The following is a 23,121-nucleotide window of genomic DNA, read 5'->3' on the forward strand; positions in this document are numbered from 1 at the left end:
AATAAATAAATAAAAAATAAAAAAATAAAAAATCTGTCCCTCCCCATGGGTTTACATAGTCTTTAAAATAATGCTATTAATGACTGACTACATTAATATTCATCTGATTCTCAAGATAATTTGCTTAATCACCATTACCTCACTGTGGGACATTTTGGTTACTTTCAATTGGCTATGATGAATAATAGTAAATGAGTATTATTATATTATGAATGGTAAATGGGGAAAATGTCTTGAAGATAAGTAGCATTCTAAATTAAAAGGTATGAACATATTTATGATCCTTAATTCATACGGCTAAATTGCTTTCTAAAGGGTCATATTAACTTGTGCCTTTAGCAATGCACAAATGAAGCAATTTCAAGTGACTACAAATGCATTTAGGATTATCTGTTAAATTTTTTTCCCAACATAATTTATACCAAAGCACATTATTTAATTTGGAAATATTATAAAAATTTGTTAAATTCTGTTCGTTGTTCAACTTTAGAAAAGTACCAAAATAAAAAATGAAGAGAGAAAAAAATGAAAGGATACAAGTTCAGAGCAAAAAGAATAAAAAGAAAGAAAAAAAAAAGTAATAAAAAATAAAGGGATTAAATCATCCATGTGTTGGGGAGAATCCAGTTTTAATGGTCTTGCCAAACAGCTTTAAAAGGAAAAAGGACAATTGATCAAAAATCTTAACTAGTTCATCATTCTACATTTGAAAATAAGTTATTTATAAAAAACAATGAAGACCATTTAATTAAATATATATTACTATTCTTAATAAAAGCTTTAGCGACAACCCAAATTTTGTAAGAAATCTGAAGTTGGCAAAGTTAAAGGTTTGATTAATCTGTCTCATTTATTGCTAACTTAATTTTAAACTACGTTCTAGTGGAGCTTGTTGTTGCAGGTTAATTTGACACATTTGGGAGACTAAAAACTTATGTATATTTCATCTTAGCTGAATAACCTAGTAATTGTATTACATCAATCACATATATTTTGCAAGTTGAAAAGGTGGATACACAGACTCTTAATAATGGATTATATTTCACAATTAATTATATGCACATTGTTGTGATCATACAGAAAAATCTTAAATTCTAAAATTGTGAGAAAAATATGTTATGCACTTCATCAGATACCCCCTCCCCCCCTTTTTTTTCTTATAAGCAAATTATCACCTATTTTGAGGACCAATAAAGGCTCCTGCTAGATGTACAAATGTAATCATAATTCAAATACACACATTAAGGACAATCTAAAACTTCACATTAAAACAGAAGCTTGTAGACTAATTTTATAATTAACAAGTAGAATTTAGCAACCAGAAAAAACCCAGTAACTGACCATACGAAGAATTCATATAAAAACAACACGGCAAAATGTTATTACTGATTTCAGTGCATTAGTTTCAAAGCACTGACGTAGAATTATGAATTTTTATATAAATAAGAGGTTAATCATAATCTATTTTGAAAAAGCCTAAATTATTTTAAAAATAGTTTCCCTTAATGTTCACAATATTTTATTTTCAATCATTTTGCTCCATCTTTCCCAACCCCCTTAGGTGATCAGCCTATGATAGGATCCTGATCATCAAATTTCTTAATTTGTGTGGAATATGAAGTCAAGTTTTATGTTTAAACACCTCAGAATTGTTAGAACACATCTGTTTTGCAAAACATGTAATTTTTCTGTTTCTTCACTAGCTTAATGTTGAATAAGATGTGTGCACTGAATTACTCAGGTAAAAAAATCATGATTTGTTATTTTTTTGATAGTTATAGAAAAAAACTATGCTAAGGTCTATCTCTAAAATGCAATTTGTTAAATTAGAAAAGTACAAATATACTCAAACCTATTTTGTTTTTATTATAGATGGGGCTGCCCACTGTGACATACTTGGTTAAAACAAAATACTAATATGGTTAAATTACTATCTGTCTGAACTTCATACAAATGCCAAGTTATATTTCATGGACAGAGGTCCTTGAACCCCACTTGGTCAATTCAAAAATCCATGCTACTGGTAACAAAGGGGATGATGGATAGTTAAGAGTTAGTTCAGCAGAAGTCAATCCTATGGCTGGCAAAACTCAAAGAGGGAATGAAAGCTTAGTGGATACTGGGAATTAGTGAAACTTCATTCTCACTGATCTGTATTAATTAATTTTATAAGCAGTGACTATAAAACAGGGACACATTGTTTTTTGTTTTGTTTTTAATTGGTCTCACAAGGCCAATCAATGAGGTAAAAAATATAAAAGCATTCATTTCATGAGCCTAAAGGTCTTTTTGACTATGGGACATTATCATTATTTCTTCCTGATGGTAGATCTACAGTGTAATCAGTGAAGAAAAAAGATATGTAAACTTTTACAACTTGGGCCCACTGATGGCTTATTAGCTAAGGATGAAACCTTTGGGGTTGTGAATGGAATTCAAATTCTGGAAACAGACCATAGTGCTAGCTAACATATCTCTGACATTAGACATCTTTTTGTAAAACTAGTGTGTGAATAAAATATATAGATTAAATTTAGAACATATTGGTATCTCTAGCTTATAATAATCTACTGTAGCATCACTGCACAAATATGGAAAAACAGTAGTGCAAAGGCTGACAACCTCAGGGGTTTCTTAGAGAACAGGATGCTGCCCTCCTTCCTTCCCTCTCACCTATTATCTGGTGGAAGACATATATACAGGCTTTTAAAAAAAATTGTATTTTATTTTTCAATTACTGTTGACACAATATTATATTAGCTTTAGATGTACAACATAGTGATTAGACATTTATATAACTTAAGAAGTGATCACCCTGATAATTCTCTTACCCGTATGACACTATATATAGCTATTACAATATTATTGACTACATTCTCTACACTGTACTGTACATCCCCGTGACTGTTTTTATAACTTGCAATTTGCACATCATGATCCCTTCACCTTTTTCACCCCCACCCCCAATCTGGCAACCATCAATATGTTCTCTGTACCTATGAGTTTATTTTGTTTGTTTTTTTAAGATTCCACATATAAGTGAAATCATATGGTATTTGTCTTTCTCTGTCTGACTTCTTTCACTCAGCATAATGCCCCTAAAGAAGCTTTGGGCTTCTACTTCCTTCTATTAGGTAGGCACAAGCTTTCAACTATTAATATAGTTAATTTCTGTAATTGCCCTGGGCTTTTTAGTGAGCACCCCAAAGAGCTAGCTTTTATTCAAGAAGGATTATAATAAACCTACTTGATATTAAAATTTATTGACCATTTCAGAAAACAAGCTAGCTGGGTGACTAGGATAACAGAATCAAATTATTCACACCTAGAAAATATGGAAAGGCTTTCTTTGACCCTAAATCTAAAATTCACTCAGTGTTTCTGATCTGTTCTTAGTCTGAGTGGGACTTAGCAAGTACTTTGCCAAATAAAACTGGTTAATAAAGTTAGAGAATAGATACTAACATTTTGTGTGGCTTAGAGAAATTCTTAGGACCATTTACCTTGCATTTTCTTATTTTGTTAGCTGTTTCCCTTTGTACTCTCACCCTAAACTCAAACTTTCACGAGATTCCCGCATGCTTGGGAAAGGTTGGATAATCCTTACTGTAGCATTTAGTGCTCTGCATTCCACAACCTGGCCCCAGCCAACCTTTCCATCTTAGTTCTTCACACATCCACACATGAAAAGTTCATAATCAGTCATCTCGATGGCTCTGGAGGAACAGGTCACACACTTTCTTACAACTGCATCTTTGTTATCTTTGTTATGCTTTCCCCTTTATAACCAGGGACTTGTATTCACCTCCTTTTAAAATACTACCTCTTCATGCAGTCTATCCTGAGCCCTCTGCTTTAAGTAAATAACCTCATTGATTAAACTAGCCACAACTGAGGAATCCTTTCTTTCCTCTCTCCCTGTTTTTATTGTGAATGTTCTGAAGATTGCTATTGTGTACTGAAATTATTAAACTTTTATTCACTTATATTCCAGAAGGAGATAAAGTCAAAACATGGTTTTAAAGCTTGTCTGCTTGCCAAGTTCCTTTAGTAAACACATTCTCTTAACTCAAATACTCATGTCTTTTCCCAAATAACAACTGTAATAGACACAGCCGTTCTTCTCTTCTGCCTTGCTGCCCAGCCCTGATTTTGTTCAGAAGGGGTGTGTGTGTCTATCCTTTCCTAGTGTGAACTGGGAAAGAGTAATTATATTCTTGCCTCTTGGGATAAACCTGATGTCTAAGATAAACATGGTGATCTTATGTCTGTTGAGAGCAACTGCGTTAGGTTCAGTGCTAGCCAATGAATCATGAGGGGAAATCTGTTGAGGAGGTTTCTGGGGATTCTTAAAAGACAAAGATGGTTCTCTTTTTCCTATTGGACATCGTTATGTCTGCATGTGGGACCTTGAACTGCTATCTTGCCACAAGTCTGAGGAAGAAATTGCAAAGAAGTAGAGCAGATGTCCTGACATTCTAGTCCAAGAACTTGCTCTGCTATGGGCTTCTTGTTATACAAGATACCCAACCCTCTTATTATCTAAGCTAGCTGAGACAAAAGTTTCTTTCTTTCAGCCTAAAGGATCCTAAGTGATACAATATCATCATCTCAGAAGCTTCCCCATAAGCATTCTCTAGGTAGAAATGTATGTTCTTGGCCTGAAAAGTTCCCAAGGAAAATGAGCAGGATTTAAGCAAGAGTGATGATTTCCTTAGAAGCTGCCTATGTGGCTCTGCACCTGTTTATCAATCCTTACAAGGCCCGTGCTAGGTCTGGCTGATGAGGCATAAGGGACAGGGCAAGTGAGGGGAGCACACAGTGGGTAGAATTTTTTACTCTGGATAACAGGCTACTGCCACACAAGGTACACAATAATTTCCACATTATGTAGAAGCGCTGGTTTGCTCCATCTTTCTCATTTTTTCTTTAACCGTGAATATGTGATCGCACAGTGCTGTTCTCCTTTTCCCCTCTTCCCTCTTCATCTCTGCTCTGCCAATTTGTGTGTATGTTGATAATAAGGAAACACTAGATACAGGAAACAGGAGGTACGCCTGCATAAAATCAGTTGTCAGTTTGCCCTTTCAGAGTATATGAAAGTATTTTTCTTTGATTAGGCTGCTGAAGAGCCTATTAATACTTCACTACACAATCCAACAGTTCATAGGTTTTCATTAATCAGCTGAATTAAGGAGAAAAGAGGACTCCACCCATTAAACGTTAACTAAAGATGGAGGAGGAAATGTGACACTCTAGTTTGGACCATTATTTTTTGAAAGATGTCTAAGTCTCTGATTTTTCCATTTTACTGATGTCACTTCATAAATGCTGAGCTCCTCTTTTGTCTGCTTTCCCATCCAGCGTTAATGAAACCAAAAACACCTTTACAGCCATCTTACTGGGCAGCGCAGTAGAGGGAGTGGGAACATACAGTAAGGGCTAATACAGCACCTCAGATGAGAAAGTGAAACAGGCGGTGGTAAAAATGATACTGATAATTTCAGTAAAATTCTGCCAAGAGGGTGAGCAGGGTTAAAGTTACATCATTCTTCCTGTAATTTCAGCTCTCTGTTAAACAACAACTTTAAGTCAATGGGTCTTTCATAGTCCAGTCTATGTGGGGAACAGCTGTTCAACTTTTACTAGACAGCTGAAGCCATGGTGTCTGAGAAAGTGGCAGAACCCGCTAATAGCTGAAAGCAGCTGCCAGCAGTTCATCATCTCCACACTGGAATGCTAAGAGCAGAGTCACAAGGCTAATATACAAAGCACAGGTGATAGCCAGGGCCCTGATACACCAGAGCCCTGATTTTCAGAAATCCTGAACAATGCAAAAAAGGCTTAACAACAACAAAACCACACGGACTTAACCAATGGCTTGATCAGGAAAAGAAAACCATTTCTGAGGTTAACTGTTGGAGGAATATGGCAATTTTTACTCATTTGCCTGCCTATCCTCGGAATGAACACTTTCTTCTTCAGCATAGTTTTTCTCTAAATACTGGTAGAAAATAAAGTTCAAGTTTTTATTTTTTAAATTTTTTTAATTTTTATTTTTTAAAATATATCTTACTGATTTCAGAGAGAGGAAAGGCGAGGGAGAGACAGAGATAGAAACATCAATAATGAGAGAGTCATTGATCGAGCCCGCAACCCGGGCATGTGCCCTGACCGGAAATCGAACCCTGATCGCCTGGATCCTAGGTCAACGCTCAATTGCTGAGCCACGCCCGGCCAGGCAAGTTCAAGTTTTTAAATTATAGCTTAAAGATATTAGCATTTTCTTGTAATTTTATTTATTTCTAATAAATCTAAAAATTTCTATTTACAATAACAATTGTATCTCAGCAAATTTAGACTGTAGGATTGATATATCTGAAACTTGTTAAAGCTAATGTGAAAAAGGAAAAGGAAAACATAAAGCAAATCTGAAACACATATTTAACTCCAATAACAATATTTATCTACATTCACAGAGAGTCCTTTTCCTTAGCAAAAAACCCCCAACATTTTCACCCAGCTGGTGAGGCTCAGTGGTTGAGCATTGATCCATGAACCAGGAGGTCAAGGTTTGATTCCCAGTCAGGGCACATGCCTGGGTTAAGGGCTCAATCCCCAGTAGGGGGCGCGCAGGAGGCAGCCCATCAATGATTCTCTCTCATCACTGATGTTTCTCTCTCCTCCCTTCCTCTCTCTGAAATCAATAAAAAATAAAAAAAATTCTAAAGTTCGATCATGAGATAATGAAAGAGGAAGTATTAGAACATGGTCTCCTACTTAAAAAAACAAAAACACCAACATTTCCCCCAGGAATTTATTTATATAGATATGAAATGGTAACTTAGTGGACCTAAAAATAGGAACAAACTATTTAGCAGAAACAGTTATTCATTTTTGAGTTGCACACATGGTACAGGAAAACAAGGAAGAAGTTACATGTACTTCTAAATAGATTATTCTGTTTATTTTCTATGCTATCTTATAAAAGCTGTTGATTTAGCTCCTTCTCCACATTTTATCTTCATCCAATTGCCTAGCTTTATTTTTATCTTATTATAAAGATAAAAATTGTCCTTAGAAATTACAAATTATTTTAAGAATAAGACAAAATATGAACATATAATTCAAAAACTAGCAAACATTTCAATATTCTCCAACAATGAGCCCAAAAGGAAAGCTCTGCTTACATACTTTCTCAATATCTATTTTTTCATGAATTTTTGCTGGATTTTATTTAAAAATAAATTTAAAATATTTCCAAGTAGCCCCATTCATGTTATTAAGTAGTTAGATAATACAAAAGCCTACCTGTGAGAGGTGAGGGTGATCCAACTGGTGTTGATGGATTTGATGGAAAACTACTGCTGGTATGGTCAGGAGAATAAATCTAACCGGAAAACAACAGATATACACATATCAGTATGTGACAACAGCAAATACATAAATCCATCTGATTGGATTTATTTTTATAATCTAAGTTGACCACCCCTAAGACTCAGTGAAAAACTGTTCCATTAATTTTAGCACTATTCTATTACATAAAGGCTATAAAAATTTTAAAACTAGGATTACAATGTATCACCTATATTCTAATACAAGAAGAAGAAAATAGTTCATATCTATTTCTTTATTACCCTAGTTGAAAATAATTTAGTTTCTAATTTTAGAAAAAAGAGTAGTGACTATAAAATAATAAGTTTGATAAACAATCTTTCTAGAATATACCATATAAATGATATCCATTAAAAATAATTATTTCAGGAAACTATTAACTTTTGAAGATAAGTCTTTAAAACGTTTTAAAAGCCAAAGAAAAATTTTTTAAAGTTACCCCTTATTTCTCATTTAAAAAGCTCAGTTTGATCAACTACATTTTTGCCAAATCTAGCTCCAAGTGATATGTGAGTACTGTAAAAAAAACACAAAAAAACACACACAATCCAAACTTCCTCTCAAAGGATATTTTGTCATTCTGAAGGAAAGTGGAAAAACCCTGAAAGTCCTTCAAAAAATGTTCCCAAAATGATCTGTGGACTTTATCCCCTAAGAGATTTACTTTAAAGAAGATAACATACCTGGATGCAATATTTTGGTATTTCTACTAAAAGTTTTTTTGCAATACTTTGTTTTTTATTGCTTTTTAGAGAGAGAGGAAGGGAGAGAGAGACAGAAACATTGATATGAGAGAGAAACATTGATCAATTGCCTCCTGCATGTGCAGTCAGGGATGGAACCTATAACCTAGACATGTGTCCTGACCAGGAATTGAACCTGCAACTCCCTGGTTGATGGTACGGGATGATGCTCCAACCAACTGATCCACATGGCCAGGGCTGTTGCAATACTTTATATTTATTTCATTATTGCTTAAAAAAAGTGATAGAAATTCATTCAAGTTTACCTAATTAACCATTACATATTTTAAAAGTCTCCTTAATCTAGGCACTAAGAGTCCCTAGGTCTTCTCTAAGATAACCCTACTCTTATAATGGTCATAATAAATCATCTTCACATTTCAGCATTTAACTCAGGGCAGACAAATCAACTTATGTGAAGAAACTGTGGTAAAATATTTTAAAAAGGAAAATGACTAGTGGGTGTAAAGAGTCATTCAACAGAAATAACCTTGCTCTGAATAAGCTTAAAGCTCTAATGCATTTAAAGAGGCCCAAATTATGTTATCTAAGGGGGTCTCAGAATTGGTTTTAAAGACAGTAGTATGCAGAAAAAAGTCAGATACTGGGACAGTCTCATGAAAAGCAAAATTCCCCAAGTCATAATCATCAAACATAACACTTTTATTTTTAAAAAGACTACACTAATTAAATTGCAAGCAGCCAGAAAGTCTATTTTCCTTTGCATAGAAATGGATATATCTACCTCAAATAAAATACTCAAATTTGTATGATGTTACTAAATTGTAATTGTAAATTGAATTTAAACACCAGCTCTCTCCAAACAGCCAGATCTAGGAGTTGTATATTTAAGTTAGAAAGCCATTTTGGAAAAAGCAAAGCTACCAAGAAGTCTTGGAGAAGGGAGAGAGGGGAAGGGAGAGGGAGACACAGAAACATCAATGATGAGAATCACTGATTGGCTGCCTCCTGCATGTCCCCTCCTGGGGACTGAGCCCTAAACCTGGGCATGTGCCCTGACTGCAAATTGAACTGTGATCTCCTGGATCATAGGTCGATGCTCAACTGCTGAGCCACATTGGCTGGGCAAGTTGTCACTTTTTAAAAAATTCAGGGGACATGTGAAAATTAGCTAACAGCCAAAATTTTGGTTCCCAGTGGCCTACATACACACAGTAATTTATTCCAACCATGTAAGTAAATTAGATTAAGGTTGTCAAACTTCAACACAAACATATCTCCATATACCCTTTTTTTATAAATTATTATTTTTCATGTTCAAGATTCAAATAATTATACCTTTTATGAACTGATGCTAACTTTTATGAAATATGCCTTCACTACAATATTGGTAAGGGAGGGCCCTGGCCAGTGTGGTTCAGTTGGTTGGAGCGTCATCCCTGTGCACCGGAAGGTCGAGGGTTCAATTTTGATCAGGGCACATACCCAGGTTGTGGGTTCCATCCTTGGTTGGGGCATGTACGGGAGGCAACCAACTGATGTATCTCTCTCACATCGATGTTCCTCTCTCGCTCTTTCACCTACTTCTGCCCTAAGATCAATTAAAAAAAAAAAAAAGAGAGAGAATATTAGTAAGGGAAGGAAAGGCTGATAACACAGATAGTGGGTAGAGGAGGAGTGAGAAAAGTTTCAGTCCCATGCAGAACTTTATCATAAACCAGACCAAATGACTGAATTTTTAATTTCTTTGTCTATAAGGATTAACATCATGAAAGCACTGGAGAAACAGCATTCCCTCTCTGTCACGCCCTCCTGTTTTTGTTTTCTTCATACTGATTACATTAATTCTAATTGTCCAAATTTATTTACTTTTTATTATCAGTCTCTTACTCTTTCCCCTAGTAAAGTGTAAGCTCCAGAAAAGCAAGGACTTGGTCTTATTCAGACAAAAATCTGAATTATACAGAATCTGCAGTAGTTTCAGATTCTCCAATAGTGCTGGTAAATATATATATATACTTGTTGAAAGAATGAATTACATTATGCTTGCAAGAAGTTACCATTTGAGTATTTCTTTTAGATCTTTGGATTATTTACCTAGACTCCATCCCTCTTTTACTCTTCCAGTTCACCTAATGTAGATTTCCACAGAACCCTAGTCTCAGTTTTCTTTTCTCTTTATGTGTGTTGAACCTTGGTAAAACCATTCTTCACAAAGTATCAACTATGGCATCCCTGTGAATGACTCCTAAGCTGACATCTCTATCCTTACACTGATTGCTGGACTTCTCCATCTGGACCTATTCTTCTTCCATCTCAAGTTCAGTATGTCCAAACCCAAACTTTCATCCCTGTCCCAAGCTGCCTGCCCTTCCCTTCTCTACTGTTCTGTTTTCTCTGCCTCAGCATCACCCTGCTCAGAGTGGTGAGAACCACTTTCTCCCCTCCTTTCCCCTATCCCTCCACACTTCCCACCATAGGTTCCAATACCCACAATTCTCTGATTTCTGGGATAGGCACACATCATTCTCAAAGCCGTGACACTTCCTCAAACCTTTACTAGAACATGTGACTAAACTATTTAAGTCTTTATGTTCCCAGTTACTCCCTTCTCCTTTCATCCTATAGATAACTGCATGAGCTATTGTCCTCAACCAGTTTTGAACAGTCAAATGCCAAGCAGTGCTTCCTGTTACCTACCAAATAAAACAGAATGATATTTGATATCTTTCATTATCTGGTCACAAAAATATCTTTCTACAGTTTTATCTACATATAATATTATGTACCCTACTATCCAAACAAATATGTATTTTTTTCATTTTTTCAACATAGCTTATCCTTTCAAAGTGCCTGTTTCCTAACTTCTCCCTGATGAAATTCTATACCACATCAAAGCGCAGCTCAAATGTCACCTCCTTTATACTCTTAGAATAACCTGTACTTCTCTTTGGTCTTTTACTTTACACTATGCATTACATTATCATTTTTTGTATGCCTGTCTTATCTTCTCTCCTTGAATGTAAATTCTTTGAAGGCAGGGACCTTAAATTGTTCAACACTGAATCCATTATTGTTTGTCACTATTATGTACAAGTAGGTGCTCAATATTTTCTTAATTCGTGAGAGATTAAATTGCACTTAAAATTTGCTATAACACTTTTTGATTAAAAGCAGGACTCAGCAAGTAGTAGTGTTTATCTTAGTATTTATGCAATGGGGTCCCGTAACAGGAATACTAAACGAGTGAAAAAGACCTTGTTATAAAGATGAATTCCCTTACAAATCAGTTTTATGGTGTAAGCTTTGAGAACAAGATAGTGAGGTTCCACTATTTCTGAGAATTAATGTTGATGTACGAAGCTGTGATACCACAGTGTTAGGCAGGTATGAGCTTTTGAGGGTATAAGTAAACTATCAATATTTATTCTCCCTGATAACTCTGCCATTAGTGTTACGTAATCCCTAACCATGTCAAGGACTGGCAACTTCTTTTTTCAAAAACTAATTTTAGAGAGAGAGGAAGGGAGAGAAAAAGAGAGAGAAACATCAATGTGAGAAACATCGATCAGTTGGCTCCTGTATGTACCCCGACTGGGGAATCAAACTCACAACTTGGGTATGTGCCCTGCCCAGGAATCGAACCTGCAATGTTTTTTGGTGTATGAAATGATGCTCCAACCAACTAAGCAACCCGGCCAGGGCAGGTGACAACTTCTTTGTCTCGAAGGAAGAGTTTATATATACTTTATAGTTATATATCACTACCTTGCAGTAACTTAGCAAAATGCTCTAGTGCTGTATATAAAATAGGTGTAAGCTTTTAAAAAACATCATGACAACAAAAGCAGCAGCACCAAAAATGTATCAAGTAAAAAAACATTATTATGTGTTTTTTTTCAAAACCAGCTTCTCCACTTGTACAATAAAAACCATTTTCTCTACTCACCCGTCACATTCCCTGGTTCTATTCTGCCCTAAACCAAAGTGATGATGGACAGAATTGTTAATACTTTTCCTGAACTGACAGACAGCCTGGCAAACTACAGGACTTTTTCTTGTTCCTTTACTTTCATAAATAGAATGTGTATGTGGGAGAGGAGGAGCAACACAACATTAAAAAGGCAAAATAATACAGCTTTTTAGATCACAGGCCATTTAATTAAACTTCACCTTTGCATGTTTATTCTATTACCAAATAACATACAAATTATACTTATTCTATATAGAAATTGTTGTGTTACTTTAAGAAATTCTAAACATAAGGTCTTATTTGAAAGAGAGCATTCTAAATCAGGAATACATTACTTTTTGTGCTTTGTGACCTTAAAGGACTCCTACATTGACGTTTGAAAGAAAAAAAAGAAAAAAGTCAGTCATTTAAAAAATGGGAACAGGAGTGATTTAGAACCTAGAACATAAACACAAAGTAAGAACTCATTCGGCATGCAGCCGTGGTCCTCGGTACTGTTAAATGACCAATGATGAATAACTCCCAACACCTTCTGCCAGGCTTAAACGGTAATATGCCTCATTTTACTGCAACAAATGAGGCTCCTCCTCCTATCAGTCATGGTCCATTCCAATCAGCAGGGTGCCAATAAGCCAGAGGGTAATGAAAAGGGCCTCAGACAAAAAAGAAACAATAGAGAGCTCCCAAGCCCAACCTTAGAACTGTGGGCCCAATTTTTTAAACACTACAGTGCACATTTCAGTTAATCTTTATTATGCTAATGTTATTGAGTCTAAGGAACAAAGAAACCTATTTCATGAATTACTTTTAAACGTCAACTTCCCCGAATTTTCTTTTCTTTTGTTGGAGACTACTGACCATTTAACTATCCAGATTAAAACTCTCTCTCTTCTTTGCTCAGAGGTAGAAATCGAAACATAAATTATCACAAAGAAGTCTGATATAATCAACAAAGTTAAACAGTTCTCTTGTTTGATCTCCTCTAAATTAAAGACCAAGTGTTTTGATATGGTATTAAGCACTGAAATAAACCAGATGTTTCTTCCTCTATATAACTCTCCATGGGCACAATCTTAAAGGGTTATTGTCTGGCAAATGTTCAGGGAAACACATTAGAAATGGCACGAATACCCAGATTTTCCTTTCCTTCTATCTACCCTGGTTTATTATCTAAACTAATGCATAATCCACTGGGCTTTGGGAACTTTGTGTAAATACTTTCATGTACAATTCTCTTTCTAGCTATCCTGAGATTAAGACCACAATTATCCAGGCTTAAACCTAAAATAAAGGAACCTTTGCAAATGTATTATCTGGCTTTACATGTTTAATCACACAGTATTCTATGTGCTCTTTAATACCTAAACTGAAGAACAAAGGTTGTACCCTCTGATGTTTTACACATGAAAGACCTTCTAAGACATATATCAGACAATTGGGGCGTTAGAAATATCTTCCAATGATAACGGTGTTTCTTCATCTAAAACTAGATGCTATTTTAAAAACATCACATTCTAAAGAACTTAAAATTTCAAAATACTCATGGTCACCATTTTCAAAGATCTGTAATATCAAACATAAAATTCTGATATGCCAGACTCTTAAATGTAATCTTTATAAAATTTCTTCTCCTAAAGTGAATGTGAGTTCTGTAATGGAGTTAGAGAAAGAATGTATTTGGGGGAGGTTTCCAGTGGGGAGGGGGACAGCAGATGGATTGAAGGAAAGGATTTGAAGTGTGCAGACTATGGCATGCAGTGATGGAGCAGATGGAATGCATCACCATCAGCTATGACAGAAATGATTTATGGAATGACCTGGCTGCTCCTGCCTAGTAACAACATAGGATGACAGAGATGAGTTTCCATGACAACCAAAGCCCACCCACTAACTAGATTAAACATTCTTCCCTGGATTCCATTCACACTGAATTTGGATTTACTTTTCCAAATGCCAACTGACTGGCTCATAGGCTGGTCATAATATGGGAAAATAGTCAAGGACTTGAATGTTAACTGAAAAGGAGCTTGAAGGACCACTGAGGACATTACAAATTCTTGCCTACCTGAATGCCAAGATTCCTTTCCATTAATTTCTTCGAATAAAATAAACAAGACTTTTGAGAAAAAAGCCTCTGAAATGCAGGTTATATTTTTCAAAGTTCCTAGTACTGAAGGTTCAAATATTATTTGTTCTCCTACACGTGAAGTATAGGCTACTGGGTTCTTTCAGAACCAGGAGAAGGAATATGGCAAGCCAATCAAATACCTGGGAGGCCCTTGGATTTAAGATTATAGAAAAATTTCCTTCCTAAGTAGGTAGTTTTCATCAGGTGGCAATGAAGTGGGACAACTGCTGTTCTTTAATCCTCACCATTCTGTAAAACAACTCACTGTAGCATTGTTCTTTCTGGAAGTACAAAGTAGTCAAGCTCATCAGATCAGTGTTCTCATCTAATATATATGGGCTTCACCCTTCCTAGCTTGGTTATCCCTGGGGCAAGAGACTTAACCTTTCTGAGCTGAAGTTAACTTAACCTTTTAAACCTTAGTTCCTTGTCTGTAATATGGGGAAAATAATGCCAACCTCACAGGGTTTTCTTGAGGATTAAATGAAAAAAGGCATGTAACTGCTTAGTATAGTGCCTAGCACCTAGTAACCATTCAAATTATAGCTGGTATTTTTGTGGGTTTTGTTATCATCACTATTTTTGTCATATGATGAAAGACTGAATTCAGCAAACATTTACTGACTTCTATTTTGTGCAAGGCTCCATTATGTGATAGATATGTCTGACTTGGCCTCATTTCACAAGAAACTTGTACTCAGCTGCAGAGAAATGTTTATTTACAGGAACCATATACTAAGAGGTTTACCTCCTTAAAGGTTCAATAGTTGCTTCCTATTAATTACTCTCACATTAAGTGGTCTGCCCTCCCCAAGAACAGCAGCAAATGTGTTTGACAGAGTTAACTGCACTTCACAGAACATGTAAGACAACTCTGTAGGAATTCTGAGAGGCCTATTACTCAGGAGGGGGGGAAAAAGCCTAAGGAGAAACTTCAGAAAGAATAAAGTGGTGCCTCTTTTAAATAATTAGATTTGTTATCTTTGTGGATTGCTGCTAAGTGCTATGCCAAAAAATTCCAAAAGTAGGGATTTCAGTTTTAATGTTTTAAGGATCACATATTTAAAAACATAATCATTGCTTTTATTAAAGCAAACCATTGCTTTGTCATTAATGTGATATCAACTAGATGCTCAAGAAAATACTATGGAATTCCTTCAAATCAATTTTACAAAGTTTAACACCAATTCCTCAACCAATATGGCTTTTTGTGGGGGAGGCTCTCATTTCCTATTTCTTGAATGAATCAGTTGCATGAGATTATTTTTCCTTTTATAAAATAGGTAAAATATTTTCTGTCTTGGAAAAATTCCATATAAAAAGGACTTCCTTCTCTGGATCAGAAAAATACCCAAGTTTCTTTCTTGGTTCCACTTGACTTATGTTAATGGGCTACTCACTAAGTATTTGAAACTAATAAATAGCTTTAACTATTAATCTCAGAAATTCATACTTTAGATTTTAAAATGTCCAAACTTATCTTCCTTCTATCTACATTTGTTCCATTAAGACAAAGACATATATTTAAATTAAAATCAGAAAAATAGATCTTGTGGGAATGTTCTCGTGAGTTATTTTAAGGGCAGCATGAATTGATACAAACTGAGAATAATGCTAAATGAGTAATGAAGTTGATTCCTGTTATAACTACATCCTTTAACTATGACACATACCACCCACAAAATACAATTACTGCATTCAGCAGTGTATTCGTCATTCAGTAGAACATATAAAATCAATACTCACAGATGCCAAAGCCTTTCCAAGTGCATCACCTGTCTGCGAGCTTCCAGCAGCATTCCCTCTGGTTCCTGAATATTTCAAGCAGGAAAACAAACAAAGAGCTTCAGCAAGCTGGAATGCCTCTGAGCACCCCACCATATTTCAAGGGTGTGCTTACTGTTGCCTCACAACTGCCACAATAAACTGGCAAATGCTCTGCATGTGTTGTACTTAGTAAACTAAAGATGTTTCTACATTAATGAAAGCGAAAAGGTTTCTTTTCTTCCTTTCATTTTTAAATTCAATACTAAAAATATGTTGAAAGATATGGGGTTTGCTGAAAATCCGTAACTAGGGAGTTTTGCAAATCTACAAAAGCTCACCTAGAATGCTATCTGATCCATTGATGGGAGGAGTGTGTGAGGCAGCAACAAAAGGTGAACTGCTGGTACTGCCGCGATGGAAGCTGGACATTGGTGGAAGACTCGTGTTTATGTCTGTTGGTGAAACTGAGTGTGGAGGATAACTCTAGAGAGAGGGGGAAGAGACATAATGTATTAAGTACATTTTCTGAATAATATACACACATAATTGGATAACTACTGTAATAGGTCAAAAGGAACATCACAACTTAGCAGCTGAAGAGTGCTACTATTGTCAGTTTTTAAAAAGGCACGCTAAATGCAGTAAGCTTAGAAGTATTTCAAACTTCAGAAGTTTTGGCAGAATGAAATCTTACACTTGTAATCCAATAAGAAACACAAGTGAGGACAAAATGTTGGGACACCCCAGCCATGTGTTACAGCCTACCAAGCGGTCATGTGAATGAAGGCTGCCATAACTACTGGATTGAGACATGTGGGAAGTGGAGGTCCCCAGAATTCCACCAAAACCAGGCTGGCTCATCCCATTTGATGAACTCCAAAGGTCAGAAGAATTGTGGGTCCCATCTAAGACAAAAAGAGAAATATAAAATTTTCCTTAGCTATAAATTTTTCTTTTATTTTGATAATGCTATAAAAATTCAAAAGGAACCCTCTGGATATTTTTTCCTCCCCTTTCCAACCCAGCCTTCTAACTAGTTTTCTTCCTTTCAAACTGTATAATGACTATCTAAAAAGAAGGGATAAAGCTTTACAGTTAGAGGGGAAAAAAAGTAATCCAAACTAATAGGTAAGTTATTATAAAAATCCTCAAAAGAGCTAGCTTAATATTAATTCCAAATTTGGGGATAGGTTGGATTTACTTTTGGGTTAAATGGTATATCCATAAATATTTTTTAAAAGTCCTTAATCTACAACAAATAGTTTACATTCTGAAACTGTGGAATAAATAAGTTTCTCTAATAGTAAACTTAAGTAATTGATAATGACTATATTATAGTAGCCTTCAAATGAAATGTGTTAACAATGACTTCACTCACCAATGTTAAAGTCAAGCCACCACTTATGCAGTAATTTATTGCTCCCATAGTATATGCTTCCCATAGTCCAAAACCACAGGAGATCAAATAAAATTGATTTGCTAGACATGAATTAAAGGAAATGGAACACTTTTTCTACCTTAAGTCTTATTCTTTCTTATGATATTCACTCTTTATATTGATAATTCTAGGAATGATATGAAGCTGTAATTTAAATAAGAAACTAGAGTTGTTAATATCTTTTATATACTTAAATTATAAAATGAGAAATAGCAACTCTATTCATTTTTCTCAATTGAAGTCCATTATAAATTCAATCAGTACTAGACAGGCACTCCAATGGTTTGCTGGATAGTCCAACAATGCAGTCAGCATTAAATTGAGCTAGAGAATTTTAAAAATACATTTTCATTTACATCAGCCCAAAATACCCAGATAAATAATGTCTGAATTCCTATAAAGGTATTCTTTTTCCTCACAACTTCAAATTTTTGGCTAATATACAATAGATAACTGCTGTAGTATTTGACAACTCTTTGGCAGTACTTACCTTGCATAAAGAAAGTGCTAGCAAACATACTGGTTGGTGGCTTGGGAGATGGATAACTAGGAGATTCACGGTTGAAATCATCTGAATTTGGGGATGGTGCATATACCTTAAAATTAAATAGGAAATTTAATTAAAATGTAAATTACTCTCATATTGCTTATGTAAAATGAGTGTTACATTATACAGGGCCATAAAAGGTTTACCTAATATCTATGAAGGCCTACCACAAATCCAAAGAAACTGCTTAAATCCACATAAATAATGTCTAACTTGGTTACTATCTACATGTTTGTTTTAGCTGATTACTAGAGAAAAATATTCCTCCAAATACAGGGTGGAGCAAAAGTAGGTTTACAGTTGTGAGTACATGAAAGAGTTTATTCTTGTATTATTATTTATTAATGATTGCATTATTTTTCATACAAACTGTAAGCCTACTTTTGCCCCACCCTGAATTCCTGTAATGCATCTTTGTGTGACAATTATACCAGGTATTTGAATAAAGTCAATAAATGTTGACTTTGCTCACAAAACACAAATCTATATAGGCTCAAGATTCAAAATGTGATGGTGGAAACAAATGTCTTTTGAATATAGCATGAAACAAAATTTGGGTTTAATCATAAAATTTATTTTTTTTGTTGTTACAAAATTTATCAAAACCAAAAGAGGTTAGATTAAATGTTACTATACTTTGTTACTATTAGAAAAACCCTCATTTAATTTGTCAGAGCAGTACTAATTTCCTTTGGTACACCTTTGCTGCAGATAAGCAAAATATAAACATTTTGAACTGGCAAATGGACAACACTGGCATTTCTCTGGAAAACTAAAGGGGCAACCAAATAACTTTAATACTTAAAACATGATCAAACCATTTTCATGACGACTACTGAAACCAACAAGAAAAAAATAACATTTAAGGTAATGCATGGTCTGTGTCAATCAGGAGTCAGGAAGAATGGAAAAGTGTCCTATTATGAACAGTATAAAACATACTTCTTTTGTTTAGTCTGATAAGGATACATACATTGTTTCACTCCAAAATAAAAATCCTAAGGGTTCACTTAAGTGGAAGAAAGTAATTACCTTACTAAAATTATGGGAACATGTGTTAAAAAAAAAAAAGATCAGTTTTTGCATAAGCATAAAAAATTTCTGGAATTACATATGAGAAACTTTTTTTTTCTTTTTTAAACTTTTAAAAAAAATATATATCTATTGATTTCAGAGAGCAAGAGAAAGGGAGAGAGAGAGAGATAGAAACATCAATGATGAGAGAGTCATCGATCGGCTGCCTCCTACACGCCCCTGACCGGGGATCAAGCCAGCAACCTGGGCAAGTGCCCTGACCAGGAATCGAACCCCGATCGTCTGGATCCTATGTCGACGCTGAACCACTGAGCCACACCGGGCCAGGCTACATATGAAAAACTTAATGGTAACACATCTGGACTGAGAACTGGAAAGGAGGACATTTACTTTATGTCCTTCCACACAGTTTGATATTTTTACCCTGAGCACTTATTTCTATGCACTAATAAAAAAGTCGAGAGAGCATACACTGAGATTACAATGGGAGCCAAATTTTTAATTTACATAAGCTATCATTTATATTCAGTTAGTCTTTCACTGAAGTATTAACTAACTGTAAAGACTTCTGGCAAATTACTTAATCCTCCGGACTCAACTTCCTCATTGGTAAGATAGTGCGAACAATACCTGCATTAGGGGGTTGATGGGAATATCAGACAAGATAATACATATAAAATGTTTAGCACAGTGACCACTCACCAAGTAATAGCTAATAGTATCTTCTTTCTAGCATTCTTATAGGAGCAGTTATAATGCTATATATTGTCCCTGTTCAGTCCTCAAATACTATTTCTTACAGCTGTCTGACATGATCCTACAAATTTATTCTAAATAAAAGGTTAAAATGCCCATTTTAACTCTTCTTGCTAGTTGTGCTGACACTTGCACAGGTGTGTCTTTTTAATGGATTGCTAACTCAGGTTAGTTTCCTACCTTTCACATCCCAAAGGTAAAGCATACATCTCTGGTACCTGAGAAGTTTGGGACAAGATATATTCCTATGAATTACCAAGAAGGATCCTCGATAGGGGAATACAGTAAATAAAGTGTTTCTTTTCATTACACACACACACACATACACACCCCCGAGATTTTTCTAGCTTAGTGTTATTACATAAAAATAGTATTAAAATGAAATAACTGAGTATATACAAATGTGTTTGGAATGTATTATATAGGCTGATAGGCAAGAAAAAGTTTTCAGGAAAGGAATTTTGCACTTTTTTCTTTGAATCAAGATTCAGTGTCTAAATTTAGCCACAGATAGATGCCCTTTATTCCCTTTATATATAGATTTTCTCAAACTAGGCTGAAACCACAAACAACAAAAAGTCAAGTAAATCCAAAGATGCAGCAACAAAATACAATGATAATAAAATTTAGAAAACAGCACTAGAAAATGTTTTTTTTTGTTGCAAATGCTTATTTACTATATACATCATCACTGATCTGAAAGAATGAAATACTGTACAAAATTCTCTAATTCTATCCAGGTTATAGACTGAAACAGTATGTAAGCCTCCCACTGATAATTATGAAAAACTCCAGCTTTGATGTCATTTCATTAAAAAAACCTACATAATTTGCCAGTTTAAATTTATATATAATTTATCAATTTATATTTCTTTATCCATATTACCATTCAATTCACTGTATTCTAAACAGAATATACTTACACTTTAATAAAAAGATAAACCTCACTTTACTTATTTACAAATCGCTGTCAAATAAAGAATATATTGATTAGATAATGGTTAATAGATGGCTGTCAAGTAAAGCAAAAAAAACTAAGATATACCACACAGAGAGACTTGTCTACTCCTGCAACAGTTTTGAAGCTATACAGAGAAAATAAAATGGACTCATTTTGGAGGTAAAGTTATTTTTAATGTTAGTTTTTATAAGCAGACTTTGAAACATAAATGGACTTTTGAAGGATAGACCTTATACAGGAAAATGGTAAAAACTAAACTACCATAAGTTTATTATATATTTACTAACTTAAGTTCAAAGTTTTTATCTTAATAAAAATATTTTGAAAAACTCGGTTCTCAGAGAGGCTCATCTAACAGCATTTCTAACACAGCCAAAGAACTTTACTTTTGGTATCTTAACCATAGCTTGCAAAAACATAGATGCAATGTTATGAAGCAGCAGTTGTGCCAGTCTCGATTTTTCAGATCAAAGAGTTCTTGCGGCAAAGCGCAACTGATGTGGTCTCAAAGACTTTATTAACTCCAGATGTAGGGAAATAGTCAGCCAATTCCACAAAAAGAGCAAGTCTCTTTTAGTTACAATCAGTACTGGCCACAAATTAAAACCAGACTGCTTATGTCATCTGATCACCTGCACATAGATGCCAGTTTTTTTTTCTAGTTAATGATCTAATCATACGTTTAAATCTTAAGTATGATTTTGTATTACAACAAATAATCTCAAAACTAAGAGAAAAGAATATGTATGCTTCAAGAGGATTAAAATCTACCAGGAGTCAAACTATTTAAAAAGAAATAGAAAAAGTACAAATAAGTAACTTAAGGTGTTCTATTAAAATGTGGTAGATGCTCAAATTGTCTTTAGAATTCTAGCTCCGTTTAAGAATGTCGGGCTCACAGTAGCTATCATGAGACTTTCTTCTTTCCCAAGCATTTATATTTTATCCTTCAGGAATGGTGATGAGAGAAATTCTGAGTGTCTGGTGAATAGAACCATAACATTTATTCCAACTTGAACGAATATATAACTGAAAATCTAACAGTACCTCCCCTTCACTGTTAAAGAACAAACCCACATTAATATCTTTAATGTCCTCATTCCATCTGTACAAATTGACTTTTTAAGAGTGATAGAGTACTCCAGGGATGAAAATTTACAATTATAGCAACCACACAATTATCCCTGGAATGTTTTAGCTCATACAACCAATTCGAGTCAAGTTAGCAAAAACAGATTCCCTTTTTCCTGTTTGGATGGTTCAGTTTATTCATACGGATAACCCCAAATTCAGGTCAGCCCATTCTGTTTAGCTGTAGAGGCTGGAGCTGTGTACTGTACTCTTGCTTTCAATGCATCCTTCATGTAATTAATATTGGAAATATCTATGCAAAGCAGGGAGGCATAATGATTTTCTGATGTTTATTGAAAAAAGGTGCAAGGAAGTAAAAGCTTTGTTAAAAAGATATTTCCTTTTTAACTTGTCACACCCAGTGATGAGTTGAAAGACAATGTCATCCCCCACGCTTTTTAAAATATAGATTCACAGCCTGTGTAGTGACTGATATTTTTAAATATCCCAAATGATGAGGAGATGAGTTGGGAATTTTCTTTAGTATGTGAGAATAGCTGTATTTCCTAATTAAGATACCTTCTACAGAAAATGAGAGGAATGCTTTAGCTGAGCACTATCCAATAGATGTTTCTGTGATGATGGAAATGTTCTATATCTGTGCTATACAATGGTAGTCACTAGTAACACGTGACTATGGAACACTTGAAATGAATTTTTAATTTAATTTAATTTAATTTAATTTAAATAGTCATATGTGACCAGTGGTTACTACAGAACACAGGTTTAGATCACTCTTCCTTACCTAGATGTTTAAAATTACATAAATTACTTTGAAAGAAATACTCTAAAAGTCATAAGCTCCAAGGCCCATCAAGACCATAATCAGCCTAAACTCTCAAACATTTTGGGAACACCTTCAGCTACTTTGGAAAGAAAAAGAGAGAAGCTTATCCATTTTTCTGAGCATGCTCTTCCATAGAAATTATTACCAAGATTTCAATATGTTTAAGTTTCTATTTGTTCTTTTGTCCAGATGGTTTGAATAGTTCTCTTTTAAGTTCTATATGTTAAATATCATTAAATACTTTAATACATGCTAACATGAACCTCCAATATGTAAAAAAGCTTATGCTAATAACAGAAATCATCTGTAGCACAACCTTTATCAACTTACCAAAATAACAAAATAAAACAAAATCACTTCACTAATTTACCCTACCACCATAATTTTAAAATAAAAATGTGAAATCATATTCAGGAACCTCCACATAATTTATCTGATATTTTATATAACTATATTTTATATTAAACAAAAAATTTTACAAGCTGGTACTTAAAACCTG

General features: G+C 34.6%; 1 protein-coding gene across 9 annotated transcripts in view; it reads right to left on the reverse strand.

Annotated features, from left to right (window-relative positions):
- The window catches only part of TCF12 (transcription factor 12), a 300,859-nt gene that overhangs the window by 25,527 nt on the left and 252,211 nt on the right, over nt 1-23,121 (reverse strand). For all 9 annotated transcript variants that reach the window (XM_087821290.1, XM_087821302.1, XM_087821284.1 and 6 more), the window contains 5 exons: nt 17,896-18,001; nt 16,733-16,872; nt 16,306-16,450; nt 15,947-16,011; nt 7,312-7,390 (listed from right to left, as the gene is read on the reverse strand). In XM_087821290.1, the coding sequence (XP_087677416.1) occupies nt 7,312-7,390; nt 15,947-16,011; nt 16,306-16,450; nt 16,733-16,872; nt 17,896-18,001 (535 nt within the window). The remainder of the gene's footprint in view (nt 1-7,311; nt 7,391-15,946; nt 16,012-16,305; nt 16,451-16,732; nt 16,873-17,895; nt 18,002-23,121) is intronic.

This window comes from Miniopterus natalensis, chromosome 1 (genome assembly GCF_054644295.1).
Source record: "Miniopterus natalensis isolate mMinNat1 chromosome 1, mMinNat1.hap1, whole genome shotgun sequence".
Classification (NCBI taxonomy): Eukaryota; Metazoa; Chordata; class Mammalia; order Chiroptera; family Miniopteridae; genus Miniopterus; species Miniopterus natalensis.